At 46.8% G+C, this 14,612-nt stretch overlaps 1 protein-coding gene across 2 annotated transcripts in view; it reads left to right on the top strand.

Annotated features, from left to right (window-relative positions):
* The window catches only part of LOC128346047 (E3 ubiquitin-protein ligase TRIM7-like), a 45,245-nt gene that overhangs the window by 15,817 nt on the left and 14,816 nt on the right, over positions 1-14,612 (top strand). Inside the window, exons 5-7 of one of the 2 annotated variants that reach the window (XM_053298913.1) lie at positions 2,745-2,863; positions 6,834-6,866; positions 11,478-11,771. In XM_053298913.1, the coding sequence (XP_053154888.1) occupies positions 2,745-2,863; positions 6,834-6,866; positions 11,478-11,771 (446 nt within the window). Of the gene's footprint in view, positions 1-2,744; positions 2,864-6,833; positions 6,867-11,477; positions 13,934-14,612 lie in introns of those variants that run through there. The other variant, XM_053298912.1, reaches the window with a different exon arrangement.

The raw sequence follows: 14,612 nt of genomic DNA, 5'->3' as shown, positions 1-14,612 counted from the left end.
CTCAGTCCCATACCCGGGGCGGAAGCCAGATTGAAAAGGGTCCAGATAATCCGTATCATCCAAGACCCTCTGCAGCTGGGACGCCACCACACACTCTATCACTTTTCCCAAAAAGGGCAGATTAGAGACCGGTCTATAGTTGTTCAGGTTGGAGGAACCAAGGGAGGGCTTTCTTAATAATGGTCTCACCATCGCCTCCTTGAGGCACGATGGCATCTTGCCCTCCCTTAATGAGGCATTGATAATCACCTCCAACCTTCTACCTGCCCCCTCCCTGGCAGCTTTTATTAGCCATGAAGGACAAGGGTCAAGAGCACACGATGTCTCCCACACACTGCCCAGGATCTTGTCCACATCCTCAGGCTGTACCAATTGAAAAGAATCCAATACAATAGGAACAGATGGTACCAGAGGCACATCTGCCAGAACTGCCAAAACTCTGGAGTCCAAATCAGCACGGATGCAAGCGACTTTATCTGCAAAGTGACATGCAAACTGATCACAGCGGGCTGTCGATGGTTCCTCCCCCATTACCTGGGGGGATGTGTGCAGCAATGTCTTCGCTACACGAAACAGCTCCGCCAGTCTACACTGAGCAGATACAATGGAGGCAGAGAAAAAGCATTTCTTCGCCGCCCCCACCGCCACGGAGTAGTCCCTAAAATGGGCTGTAGCCCGTGTTTGGTCGGATTCATGACGACTCTTCCTCCAGCGTCGTTCCAGCCATCGCCCGAGTTGTTTCATCGCCCTAAGCTCTGAGGAAAACCAAGGAGCTGAACGGGCTCCACCAAGCTGGAGAGGGCGTTTAGGAGCAACCGTGTCAATAGCCCGGGCCATCTCTCCATTCCAGAGATCAACCAGGGCCTCGACAGGGTCACCAGCTCTGGACACTGGAAACTGCCCGATGGCCTTCTGGAATCCAAGTGGATATATAATCTTCTGGGGGCGGACCATTCTAATCGGTCCATCACCCCTGCAGAGGGCAGATGGAGCAGTCAAACTAAACCCCACCAGATGATGATCTGTCCATGACAAGGGAGTTATCTCAAACTCCCCCACCTCCAGATCATTTATTCCCCGGTCGGCAAAAACCAGATCCAGAGTATGTCCTACCATGTGGGTAGGGCCCGATACCAATTGAGACAGGCCCAAGGTTGCCATGGAGGCCATGAAATCCTGAGCCGCACCCACTGGGGGGCCTCAGCGTGGACATTGAAATCCCCCAAGACAATAAGCTTGGGGGAACCCAAGGCCACCTCCGAGATCACCCCCGCCAGCTCAGGGAGGGAGACTGAAATGCAGCAGGGTGGTCGGTACACCAACAGAATCCCCAACCTATCTCGGAGGCCCACCCTCAAGGAGAAACACTCGAAATCCTGAGATTGCCTGACTGGGCACCTGGAAATGGGGAGGGTCTCTTGATAGAGGACTGCAACACCCCCTCCCCAACCCTCGAGGTGGGGCTGCTGCACATTCAGGAAACCTGGAGGACAGAGCTGAGAGAGACCAACCCCGCCCAGCTCATCCAACCAGGTCTCCGTCACACATACCAGGTCAGCATGCTCATCCATAATCAAAATGTAGATGACAGATGTTTAGCATTAACTGACCTGGCATTCAGCAGCAGCACCCTAATCCTCAAAGGAGTGTTCTCATTGCTCCCAGGGGTCTCAGGGTTGGGAGAAGAGCTGGAAATTGGAACAGGCCTCAGTTGCCTGGACCATTTCCCCCTGTAACAGCCAGCCCAGTTCCCACCGCCCTATCTCCCTCTGCCCGCTACCTGTGATATTGCTGCCCCTACTCCATCCCGCTTTTCTGCTCTTCCAGACACATCCCTCAGTCCAAAACCAACCACAGCTCCACTACCTAACAAAACCAGGTGTCAAAGAGACTTATGCTGAATTCTGACCCCAGGCAGCTCGCCCGGCTGAGAGCCACAAGGAAAGAGTGTCAAGAGGCTTGCGCCCGTGGCCCAGCCTGAGCTTTAAAGGAGCCCCATAGTTGATGCTGCTGTGAGGAAGAAGAAGAAGAAGAAGATAGAGAAAGGAAAAACACTCCAGGGAGATATGGGGGGACTGTTGTCATTGGTGCTCCTGTTCAGAAGTCCATCAAACTTGCTGGGACTCTTCAACCCTCTGACTACCGCACTCCACCGGCTGTTCTCCACTCGGCTGAGAGCCACAAGGCCAAGAGCCCTTGTGCTCATGCCAAGAGGCTTGTGCCCCTGGCTCAGCTGGATCTTAAATGGCAGTTAGTTAGTTGTTACCTGCAAGAGGTGGAACACAGGCAAGCACTCAGGGCCCTGCTCAGCAGAGCCCTCTTCCCATCAACCTGCCCCTGGCTCAGCTGGATCTTAAAATCTTATATGGGGAACATGGTTCACTGGGTGGCTCTAGGAGACAAGAGAGCTCGAGGAAACTTCCTCCATAGATCTCAACTATCAGAAAGAACATCCAAAAACTTTGATTGCATTACTGACACATTTTGCACTTCAGGTACTATCTATAATATTTAAGGGTTTTGTAAAAATATGGCCTTATAGTAGGAGATGTCCTCTTGCCAGTGGATATATACATTAGCAACTTGAAAATTTGTTTATGGCTGCAGTGATTGAAAAACATAGCTGATTCTGTTATCCCTGGAATTGTTCTTTCTGTTGTTTCTTTCTCCTCATTGCTTTCTTTTGCCCCACTTAGGAAGTCTCCTTTGGATACCTAGTAGTTTTATACTTTTTTCTTCACTAGGTGTCAGAGAAAACAATTGTTTCTAAATCCCGTAGCATTTTCTCCTGCTTTGAAGTGGAGGATCTGGGAGTTCTGTGATATAAATGCTTTTCTGGAGGGTGTGAGGAAGCAACTTAAAGGTAATGAAACTTGTCTGCAAAGAAAGTAGGTATAAAAGACTTTATCAAAAGCTCAGAAAAATAGGATTTGAAGGTCAGTTGAGAAGAATATATTAGTTCATTGTGGTGTCATGATCACTGCTGCAGCCTTAGCTCAGAATTGTATTTGCATATTATTTATAAAATCATTCTCTTTTTAGCCTTACTTTTAGGAAAGTAAGTTTATGAGATTACTCAGCTCTGTGTGTATTTTCCCCTATTAACTTTGCAATACCTGGAGTGATTTGAACCAAATTTGGTACAGTTGTAGGGACACATAGGAACACCTCTATGAAATATGTGATGATGTCTCCACCCTAATTCAAGATGGCAGACTCATGAATACTTGAGCTGGAAGTGAGATAACTTGGGAGCCACCTAACCAATTTGAACCAAATTTGGTTCACTTGTAAGGATACTTAGGAAGACATACTTAGGGCGTAGTTTGTGATGATGTCATCCACCCCAGTTCAAGTTAGCAGATACATGAATGTTTGAGGCATAAGTGGGCTAACTTGTGAACTGCCTAACTGATATGGATCAAATCTGGTTCACTCATAGGGACACATAGGGACACCTCTATGCATAGTTTGTGATGTTGTAATCTACCCTAATTCAAGATGGTGGGTGTGTGAATATTATATTATTATTATTATTATTATTATTATTATTATTATTATTATTATTTCAGTTTCTATACCACCCTTCAAAAAATGGCTCAGGGTGGTTTACACAGAGAAATAATAAATAAATAAGATGGATCCCTGTCCCCAAAGGGCTCACATTCTAAAAAGAAACATAAGATAGACACCAGCAACAGTCAATGGAAGTACTATGCTGGGGGTGGATAGGGCCAGTTACTCTCAGGGCAGGTTGAATCCTTGGGGGTTGGGGAGTTTCACACAACACAGCACACACCGAGTTCCCAAAATTTTCCTGCCTTCTTTACTTGCGGTGGATCATGTGAAGCCATCCTATGTCAAGATGTCAAAGCCAGAGTTTATGGATTTGATTTATGGCAATGAGTAATATTCCCCACATCTGAGGAGCCCACAGGCAAGAGGTATGTGCATGCCCTCTCTCCTGCTGTTGCTCCCCTGCCACTGGTATTGAGAGGCATCGTGCCTCTGAGGCTGGAGATAGTCCACAGCCACCAGACTAGTAGCCATTGATAGACCTGTCCACCATGAATCTGTCTAAGTCCCTTTTAAAGCCATCCAAGCTGGTGGCCATCACCACATCCCATGGCAAGGAATTCCATAGATTAATTATGTGCTTTGTGAAAAAGTACTTCCTCTTGTCAGTCCTAAATTTCCCAACCTTCAGTTTCATGGAATGATCCCTGGTCCTAGTGTTGTGTGTGAGAGAGAAAAACTTCTCTCTGTCCATCCTCTCCATTCCAAGCATAATTTTATACACCTCGATCATGTCTCACCTTAGTCGCCTCTTTTCCAAGATAAAGAGCCCAGATGCTGTAGCCTAGCCTCATAAGGAAGGTGCTCCAGGCCCCTGATCATTTTGGTTGCCCTCTTCTGTACCTTTTCCAGTTCTACAATATCCTTCTTAAGATATAGTGACCAAAGCTGTATGCAATACTCCAGATATGGCCGCACCATAGATTTGTACAAGGGCATTCTAATATGAGCATTTTTATTTTCATCCTCGCTCCTAATGATTCCTAGCATGGAATTGGCCTCTTTCACAGCTGCTGCACACTGAGACAACACTTTCAATGAGCTGTCCACCATTCACTATCATCTCCATCTCTACCCATTAAATATTAAACTCCAATAAATGTGGATGACTGGAGAAAAAACAAGAAGTTTCCCCCCTGCTAACTTGGCAAAGAGGCACCTTTTAATGTGGTGATTCTCTTTATTTAGCAGGGGGAGAGTAACTGGCCCTATCCACCCACAGCACAGTACCTCCAGTTACTGTTGCTGGGGTCTATCTGATGTTGTTTTTTAGATTGTGAGCCCTTTGGGGACAGGGATCCATTTTATTTATTTATTATTTCTCTGTGTAAACCACCCTGAGCCATTTTTGGAAGGGTGGTATAGAAACTGAATTAACAACAGCAACAACAATAATAATAAGTTTTAGTAAGAACTAATCTGCCTACTTTCCTTTCACTATAATTTTACAATCTTCCCAGGTTAGCCCACTTTTGCCTCTAAAATGGCCCCTTTATTAGGAAAGGCCCACCCTCCCAGCAGTTGCTCTAAGTGAAGCCTAGTCCTTCCTCAAATCCTTCCCATCCCTACAGTGCCATTTTTATTTTTAAAAGGGTTGAAAAATTTAACAAGGGGTGTTAACGATTAAGTGCAGCTGGGGGTGGGGGAGGGGAAAATAGTGATTAATTGGACAGAAATGGCTTCCTTCCTTCCTTCCTTTTAACCAACATGAACCCATAAGATTTGGTCCCCTTTCAATTTGGTCACCCTACAGTCTCCTTCTCACCAGAAGTTCTCATTTACTTTAATGACTCTGTACCACAAATCCATAAACTCTGGCTATGAAATCTTGACATAGGATGACTTCACATGATCCACCGCAAGTAAGGAAGGCAGGAAAATTTTGGGAACTGGGTGTGTGCTGTGTTGTGTGGAAACACCTCCCCCCCCGTCTTGTTCCTCAGCTGTCCGCCTAACATCCTACTGACTTTCTCTACCCAATTTCAAATCTTGGTCCCAAGCAGGCGAAGAAAGTTAGCAGAATGTCGGGTGGACAGCTGAGGAATCAGACTTGGGTGGGTTCACACGACAAACCCAGTGGGAACATGTGCTCCCAATTCCTGAAATCTTCCTGCCTTCCTCACTTGCAGTGATATGAAGCCATCCTATGTCAAGATTTCACGTGAAGCCTGAAATAGAGTAGTTCCTGAGTTCAGATGGTCCATTTGAAATGTGACTTCGAGAGATATCTTTGAAGATTTAGGCCCCAATCCAGTTTAAACTGTTTTGAAATGAATGGGAACAACATTTGGTAGCTGGATTAAAAATTAAATTACTGTTTACAGTGGGCCTTAATCATAATGACTTTTAGCTGAATTAGGAACTTAGACCGCATTCATTAAGCAAATTTTTTGTGACATAGGTTCGTGTAACTCTATACTCCTGATTAACCCTGTGAATAATAACCTTGTTTTTACTCCTGAATAACCCTGTGAAATGTATACTCATTGAGGCTGGTCTCACGATCCGTGAGACCCGCTTTTTGCAAAGCTGTGAGGAGAGCGGGCTAAGCCCGCTCTCCCCGCAGAAAATCAGGCAGGAAGCCCTGGGCAGCTGTATCAGCCACCCACACAATTACCGGCTCCGTGATGGAGCTGGTGGGGGCTGGAGAGCTCGGGGGCTGTGCGGCCCCCGGAAGCCCCAGTATGCCCTGCGCGAGTGTGCAGGGCATACTGGGGAGACCCCTGGAGCCGGGAGGTGGCTTTTCGCCTCCCATTCGGGGGTCTACTTGTGAGTATCTGCAGCGCGGAGGCGTGCCACAGCTACTCACGACCAGGGAGCCTGGTTTTGCATCGCGCTCGCTCCACAAACCCGGGCTAAGGGCAGGGGCACTTAGGTGGGTTACCCGCCTAGGAACCACCGGGCTTGCAGCCGAGCCCGGTGGTTCCCACGATTGGAAAAAACCGGGTTAGGCTTTCCTAGCCCAATTTTTCCTGATCATGGGAATAGCCCCAAAGTGTTTGAAATAAAGAAAGCAATCATATTAATGCAGAATGTTGAAAGAAGTCACATTAGGAAAGGGAAATGTTTCAAGTGCATTATATTTGGGAACAGCATCCTCCCCAATTGTTATTAACTTCTACTCAATATTTCACTTGAAATATAGACACTATAATGGTATTAACTGAGATGGCTTTTTGGTTGTAATATATATATTTTTTGCCTGTGCTCAATGGTGTGACACTTAATCTCTCTTCTCTGTTCTCTCCCTATCCCAGGCACTCTAATATCTGGACTTCAGCTGCAGAAAGGTACATTTTGGGGATTGGTGAAGGACCAGTTTCAGAAGAGGGATGGGGACTTGTCAGAAAGTTGTGTTTCATGAGCATTCAGCACTTCTGCCCTGGGACTTTAGAACCATATAATGGTTGACTACAAATAGAATGGGGGAGCAGTTCCATGCCATGGGGAAGCAGTTCTTCTTCTTCTTCTTCTTTTCTTCTCCTTTTACTACTACCTACCTACCAACCAATATTTATATACCACTTTTCAACGGAAGTTCCCAAAGCAGTCTGGGAGCATGTTTTTCTTCTTGTGGCTTTAAACGTTGGCATAAGAACACGTAAATTACTTTGCTGGATCAAAACAAGGATCCATCAAACCCAGCATCCTGTTTCCCACAGTGGCCAGCCAGATCTTCTGAGGAGATCTGAAGAACCCCCCCTCCTTTGTTCCCAGGATTTGGTCCTCAGGTGTAGACTTGTAAATAGCCACCTCTCTGGTTGCCTGGGGTGAATAATAAGTACATAAGAAGAGCCCTGCTGGATAGGCCCAACTTGGCCTATCTAGTCCAGCATCCTGTTTCACACAGTGGCCCACCAGATGCCTCTGGGGAGCCCATAGGCAAGAGGTGAGGGCATGCCCTCTCTCCTGCTGTTGCTCCCCTGCAACTTGTATTTAAAGGTATCTTGCCTTTGAGGCTGGAGATAGCCCACAGCCACCAGACTAGTAGCCATTGATAGACCCACCTGTCCTCTATCACTTTGTCTAAGGCCCTTTTAAAGCTAGTGGCCATCACCACATCTTGTGGCAGAGAATTCAATAGATTAATTATGAGCGGTGTGAAAAAGTACTTCCTTTTGTCAGTCTTCAATTCCCCGGCCTTCCGTTTCATGGGATGACCCCTGGTTCTAGTGTTGTGAGAGAGGGAGAAAAATATATCTCTGTCCACCCTCTCTAATCTCCAGATGTTCAGGAGAACCGAGGCAGGGAAGACATAGGAAGGCTGGTTCTTTTTTCTTTTAGTCAGCATGCCACTAATATAGTAATATGCATATAGAAACACACAAAAAGGTATGTTAATGAGTTATTTTTTTGCAAGCATTTGCTTGGAAGAATGTTTAAAGGCTGCTTAGGTAATATATTTTTTAAAAGGGAATAGATACGTCCATGAATAGATAAGCCTACCAATGGCTGTTATTATGACTATATAGAACCTCTTGATTCAGGAGAGGATTGCTCTCAATACCAGCTGTGGAGGAGAGCGATTGCCTTCATTCCTTGTTTGTAGCTCACCAGGCCTAGGAGGATCTGGTTGGTCAATGTGGGAAGCAGAATCTCTTCCCATGTTATATTAGGATCTCAACTCTGAGGGCTTTTCCTTACAGTCTTTTATGAATACTTTGTATGGAAACTCAAAGGTTCTCTAGAAACGTAAGGCGACAAACCAGGCCATTCCTGGGGCTGTGAGTTATTAGCATGTGTTTACCTTCCCTTGATTGCACATCCAGGTCTGCCTTCCAAATTTCTGTCATTTTTTAAGGTGCTATAAATGGTACCTGGGAAGCAATCAGGTGAAACTGCTGGAGAGCATGATGAGAAGGCAGAAATCCAGCCTGCCTTTGGGCTGCCTTCCAATACACACACTTGGTGTGTGCTGGAGGATGGGAGAACTGGAACTACACATACCCACCTTCTTTCTTGCCTTCTTGAGCTGCCTTTCCATCTTAGGCATTGACATTTTTGGACAGGAAGAGGTGAGGGCAAGTGGGGGCAACCTGGTTGTGCATTGGCGGGTGAAGATGGGTGCAAATGTAATATTTTTCACTACCTCTACAATAGGTTATTTCCTGCTGGTATGAATTCAGCTTGATAAATTGCACATACACACGTGTTTGCTGAGTGAATCAGTTCTTACTCTTGCCCCTTCTGTTGCGTATGCATTTAAGTTAATATTGCCAGAGAGGTTTCTCTGCAGTTGCCACTAGCTTGTCTGGAGGCTACGTGAGGATGGATTTTCTCTGTTGCTGCCCTGATACTCTGGAATGTGCTCCCTGCTGAAATAAGAGCATCTTCATCCCTGACAACTTTTTAAAAGTCTCCAAAGACTTATTTTTTCAAACACGCTTTGTAACTGGACTGTGGTTTTAAAATGTTTTAAGCTTTTCATTTTCATCTTAATTTGTTTCATATTGTTGCAAGCCGCCCAGAGACGGAAGTTTGGGGCAGTCTACAGATTTGATAGATAGATAGATAAAACCTCCAAAGAAATGAAATGTTCAAATAGTTTAAATAGAGCTGTAAAAATAGGCAGCTTTCCCTTGATACTCTGTACAGTTGCAGTCCCCCCCCCAACCCCGAGCTCACTTTAGGATTTTAGAATATTAATTTATTATATTTAACATATTTGGAACGCAGGTCTCTGGGCGGTTTACAACAAAACAAGAAAAAACAAAAAAGGTTAAAACAGTGCAACAATTTTAAAATTAAAACAAAGTTAAAAGTATTAAAAATCATCAGACTATTAAAACAGTATCTAATTAACAGCCTGGGTGAACAAATGTGTCTTGACCACCTTTTAAAATGTTGTAAGAGATGGGGAGGCTCATATTTCAGCAGGGAGTATATTCCAAAGCCTTGGAGCAGCAATGGAGAAGGCCCATCCCCAAGTAGCCAGCAGATGAGCTGGTGGCAAGTGCAGATGAACCTCTCCTGATTATTTCAATGGGCGGTGTGATTCATAGTGAAGAAGATGTTCTCTTAAATACCCAGGGCTCAAGCTATTTAGGGCTTTATAGGATATAACTAAGACCTTGTAATTTGCCTGGAAACCTATCGGCACCTAGTGCAGCTCTAAATAAATAAATAAATAAGATAGGAGTTATATGGTCTCTCCGAGATGACCCAGAGACCAACCTGGCTGCCACACACCTGACCAACTGCAGTTTCCGGACTACGTACAAAGGCAGCCCCACATAGAGCGCATTGCAGTAGTCAAGTCTGGAGGGGACCAGCAGATGTACTACTACATTATATTATACTAGTGTTTTTTAGCCCGTTGGATAACGGGCGCTAGTGGAGCTGTGCGCTCCAGACCACCGCCGCCATTCCCCCTCCCGCCACCCACCGCCGCCCGTGGCTCCGGCCGGGCCCGCCACCCACCGCCGCCCGCGGCTCCAGCCGGGCCCGCCACCCACCGCCGCCCGCGGCTCCGGCCGGGCCCGCCACCCACCGCCGCCCGCGGCTCCGGGTGGCCCCACCACTGCCCGGGCCCACCGCCGCATTGTTTTCTCCGCCGCCTCGTCCGGCGGCCATCTTGGGCGGCCAGAAGCGGCCGCCCCGAAAAAGCCGGGTAAGCGGCGGCGGCCAGGCCTCTGCCATGGCTCCGCCGCCTCCTCGGCCAGTGTCCCCCGCCGCCGCTTACCCGGCTTCTTCGGGGCGGCCGCTTCTGGCCACCCAAGATGGCTGCTGGGTACCGGCGAGCGTGTCTCCCTTGCCCTGTTCTGCGCCTGCGCGAAGCGCAGGCGCAGAACAGAGCAGGGAGGCACGGACACCAAGCGTTTTATTAGAGAGGATAGATGTAATATAAAGATGTATTTAGGGCCGCAAAGAGAGTTTAATCTTTCATCTGTGATAGGTTGAGGCTGTTCTCACGATCGGCTAAAATCGGACTAGGGGAGCCTAGCCTGATTTTAGCGGACCATGAGAAGCACCGGGCTCGCAGGCAACCAGGAGGCTAAAAAGCAGCCTCCCGGCTCGGGGGTCTCTCCAGCATGCTCTGCACCCGCACAGAGCATGCTGGAACTTCCAGTGGGGGGCGCACAGTCCCTGATCCCCGCACCCCCCGCTGGCTCTGTGACGGAGCCAGCAGTTGTGTGGGTGGCCGATGCGTCTGCCCAAGGCTGCAGTCTGCTCATATGCGGGGAGAGCGGGCTAAGCCCATTCTACCCGCTAACCCTCTCGAGGCGGATCTCACTGGTTGTGAGACCCACCTCATTGTCTTTTATGTAAGTTAGCACTGTAAACTTTATAAGTAACGAGTACTCTCTAGAAAACCATACTGAATGTTATTTTAAAAATTCATTGGGTCAGGGGTGCAGCTATAATTGAGCGAAAGGGTTCAAAGAACACAGGCCCCCAGCTCCTGAGGGCCCTCCAGCCCTCCCTATTTTCTTCATTATCTCCCTTACTCTGGGGGGGGGGCACCAGAGAGAGGGATGAACACAGGCCCCCTCTTCCCTAGCTACACCCCTGCATAGGGTAAAGAAACATCTTAATGAGGTCCCGTGACATTTTTCTCGGCTTAGAGCTGTAACAAAGTGCCTTGAATGATCTTACTGCAAAGGAAATGAACCTACCATTGAGGCAACCATTTCCCACTTCTGGTAAAGTTGTACTGAATGCTGATAGGCTTGAGTTGATGTCACTGCTCTAGTAGTGATTTGAATGGAAATGTGGGGAAAGCACAGAACAAGGAGGGGAGCCTCCTCCTTAACCTGAATGAAACAAATGGAATCCCTGTTGATTGTAGAGGGAATATAATGTCTGGGATGTGGGTCTAGGCTCAGAACATCATCTGGCTCTCCGCTGATTTTGCTTTCCCTTGCTTTCCTTATCCCTCCACCCTTCCCACCACCATACAGCCAATGTCACTCTGGATCCAGATACAGCCCATCCTAAACTCATCCTGCCTGAGGATCGTAAAAGTGTGAAGCTGGCAGACAAAGCTCAAGATCTGCTCTACAGCCCTTACAGATTCAACACATACACTTTTGTGCTGGGGTGTGAAGGATTCACAGCCGGCAGACACTGCTGGGAAGTTTTTGTGGGAAGTGAGGGGGAATGGTCTATAGGGGTCGCCAGAAAGTCTGTGAAGAGAAAGGGCGAATTTGAATCTGGTCCTGAGGAAGGAATCTGGGATATGGGAATGTGGGGAGGTGAGTACAGGTTCTCCAGCCCCCCTCATTACCCTCCTCTGCCCCTCAGTGGGGAGTCTAAGAGGATCCGAGTGACTCTGAACTGTGAAGGGGGACGAGTGGCCTTCTTCGATGCAGATTCGGCAGCCCTGCTCCACACATATACAGGAGCCTCGTTCTCAGGAGAGACCCTTCTCCCCTTCTTCTGGGTGTGTAAAAAAGCCCACCTCACAGTCTCTCCCTGAGGCAGCTATAGAGTGGAAATAGACATACATAAGCACACTGCAGATGTGAAACACGAACAGCCTTCTGCTCAGTAATCACCTCTGGAGTGACCAGGTGCATGGCAATAGGGGGTGCAGGGGTTGCGGAGGGACATGGGCCTGCTAAGCCCTCCCGCCTCCATGATGGTCTTGGGGCCCACTCACCTCTCACAATCCCTACTGGCCAGTAACCCATCTGCCACCAACCTCTGGTCAATCATGAAACAAATCCCCACTTTTCTCTGAGCCGGGCTGTGCCCAATGCTAACTGGCTGACCTTTGTGTCAGTTCAGAAGCCACCTCCCTTCCCTAATTTCAAAGTACAGAAAAAGAGAGAGACTTCCACCACAGATGACGATGCAGCCTGGGAAACATGCATTGTTGTTTCTCGGGAGAGGGGGAGAAGTCTAATGTGGCATTTCAACCAAAATCTCTATATTCAAATATACCAATTTGCTTGTTATTTAAGGAGCCCACAGCAAGTGAGAAGCTTCCATTACTAATGAGAAAAAAGGAGATCCTGGTTTTGGAAGGGAAGGGTTCATTTGAAACTAGTTAATGACAAGAGTTTAATTTCAAAGGGGAGGGGGACTTTCAATTATGCAGTTATTCTAAAAGATGATCTGTAGTTAAGCATATTCCCATTTGTAGAGACAACTGCTGTTTGCTCTTCGTTATTACATGAACATATTTCAAGATGCTTTTCCTATTTCAGAATGAGGTCATTCACACACACAGGTTTGGAAGCGGTGTCTGCTCCCAATTTTCAGTTGTGTGGAAGCAGGTAGGAGGAAAACCTGGGCAGCTTTTCCTCCTGCCTTGCTTCTACATAACTGAAAATTGGGAGCACACACTGCTTCCAAACCTGAGTAGAACACAGTTTTTGATTGTGTGAATGACCTCTATATGTAGTTCTATTAAAGGTTTCTCTTCCTGTTGTACCTCACTGCAGACTCAATAATAGCCCCATACCCTCACAAAAGCTCTTCTCCAGGGAAAAGCAGAGGGAGAGAGATGGACATGCAATCTTGTTATATCTGCACAACAAACATAGGAAGCTGACCTACAGTATATCAAGTCAAACAATTGGTCACTGTAGCTCAGAATTGTCTACAGTGACTGGCAGGAGTCTTTCCCGAGCCTTTTTGGAAAGGTGCCAAGGACTGAACCTGGTACCTTCTGAATGCAAAGCAGATGCTCTACCACTGAGTTATAGCCCCATACAGGGAAAATCCCACAGCAGACCATGCATGGTTTCACACATTCGGACATAAAAGGAGTTCCAACCCCTGACTCATTTATGTTACGTCTGAACCCGGCCATTGTGGTTGGCTTTGCTTCATCTGTTTTAAAGTCCTCAAAAAGCCTATGCAACCACATTACCTCTTGGTACACTTGCGTTGCAGAAATGTATTCAGCCTTAGTGGAGGAAAGAGCCACAATTGACTGTTTTTTGCTCATCCAAACAATTACTCCTCCATAGAAGAGTGCATAGCCACTGGTTGATTTTCTGTGCTTTGGGTCTTCAGCCCAATTTTTGTCCATGTAACCTATTAATTTAGGATCCTTTCAGGCTAGCAGAAGCAATTCCAAATCAGCTGTTCCTTTTAAATATTGTCCAGTTCTTTTCACTGCGTCCCAGTCCTTTTTTGTTGGTGAGTCCACCCTTGTAAACAATATGCCAACAGCTGCCTCACTATCTGGTCTTGAAACGTTAGCTATGTACAAAAACTTTCCAGTTCCTTTTCTGTTATTTGTATTGTCCTTTAGAGGTTCACTGTCCTCATTTTCCTTTAGAAAACCCACTTCAATTGGGGTGTTTGCTTGATTTGCCTCTTTTAGACCAAGACATTCTACAGTTTGTTATCTTTTGTTTTTGATTGAGAATAAAACTTCCATCCTTTTGCCTTTTAATTTGAATTCCTAAGTAGTAGAAGATTTCTTGCAGTTCCTTAATTTCCAGTTCTTTATTCAAATTTGTTACTAGCGCATCAAGATCTTTCTTATCTTGATAGCAAACAATCAAATCACCCATATAGGTAAGTATAAATGCCCTCCTGCCATCTCTGAGTCTTGTAAATAAGCAGGGGTCCGCTTGTCCACAGGGGTGAAGTCCAGGGCCTTCATATCCCCTGGGGTCTCCAAATATGCTTTTGAACTGCCCTGACTCCCAGATGGAGGTTTTAAGGACAGCAGTTCAACTGTGAGGCTTTTGATTTTAGCTCGCATCTCCTCCAAAATGGAGGGTGCAAGTACACATATTGGCCAGATTTCCCCCGAAGTCCCTGCGAGTTATTGGGGAGCAGTCCACATGTGCAATTCAGGTTTTCCAAAGAGCTCAAGTGTTGCCCAATTTATCTCTGGAGTAAAAAACTCCACTATTTTTAGCAGATTTTTGAGACAGCTTTAAGTTTGCAGTAAAGCCTCCCAGTAAACCCGCAGTAAAATCTGCTGTGCACAAAACCTCATGGTGTGCCAGGGGCAGACGGCGGATGATGGAAGTGAAGGGTTAATGGGTGCATGTGAAGACTCCTATATAGGCCTGGGAAGGAACAGGGCTGGGTATTCAGCTGGAAGCTGTTGACCTTCCCAAGGTCAG

Source organism: Hemicordylus capensis, chromosome 2 (genome assembly GCF_027244095.1).
Source record: "Hemicordylus capensis ecotype Gifberg chromosome 2, rHemCap1.1.pri, whole genome shotgun sequence".
NCBI lineage: Eukaryota > Metazoa > Chordata > Lepidosauria > Squamata > Cordylidae > Hemicordylus > Hemicordylus capensis.
The sequence above is the reverse complement of the archived record's forward strand: the minus strand, read 5'-3'. Positions and strand labels throughout refer to the sequence as shown.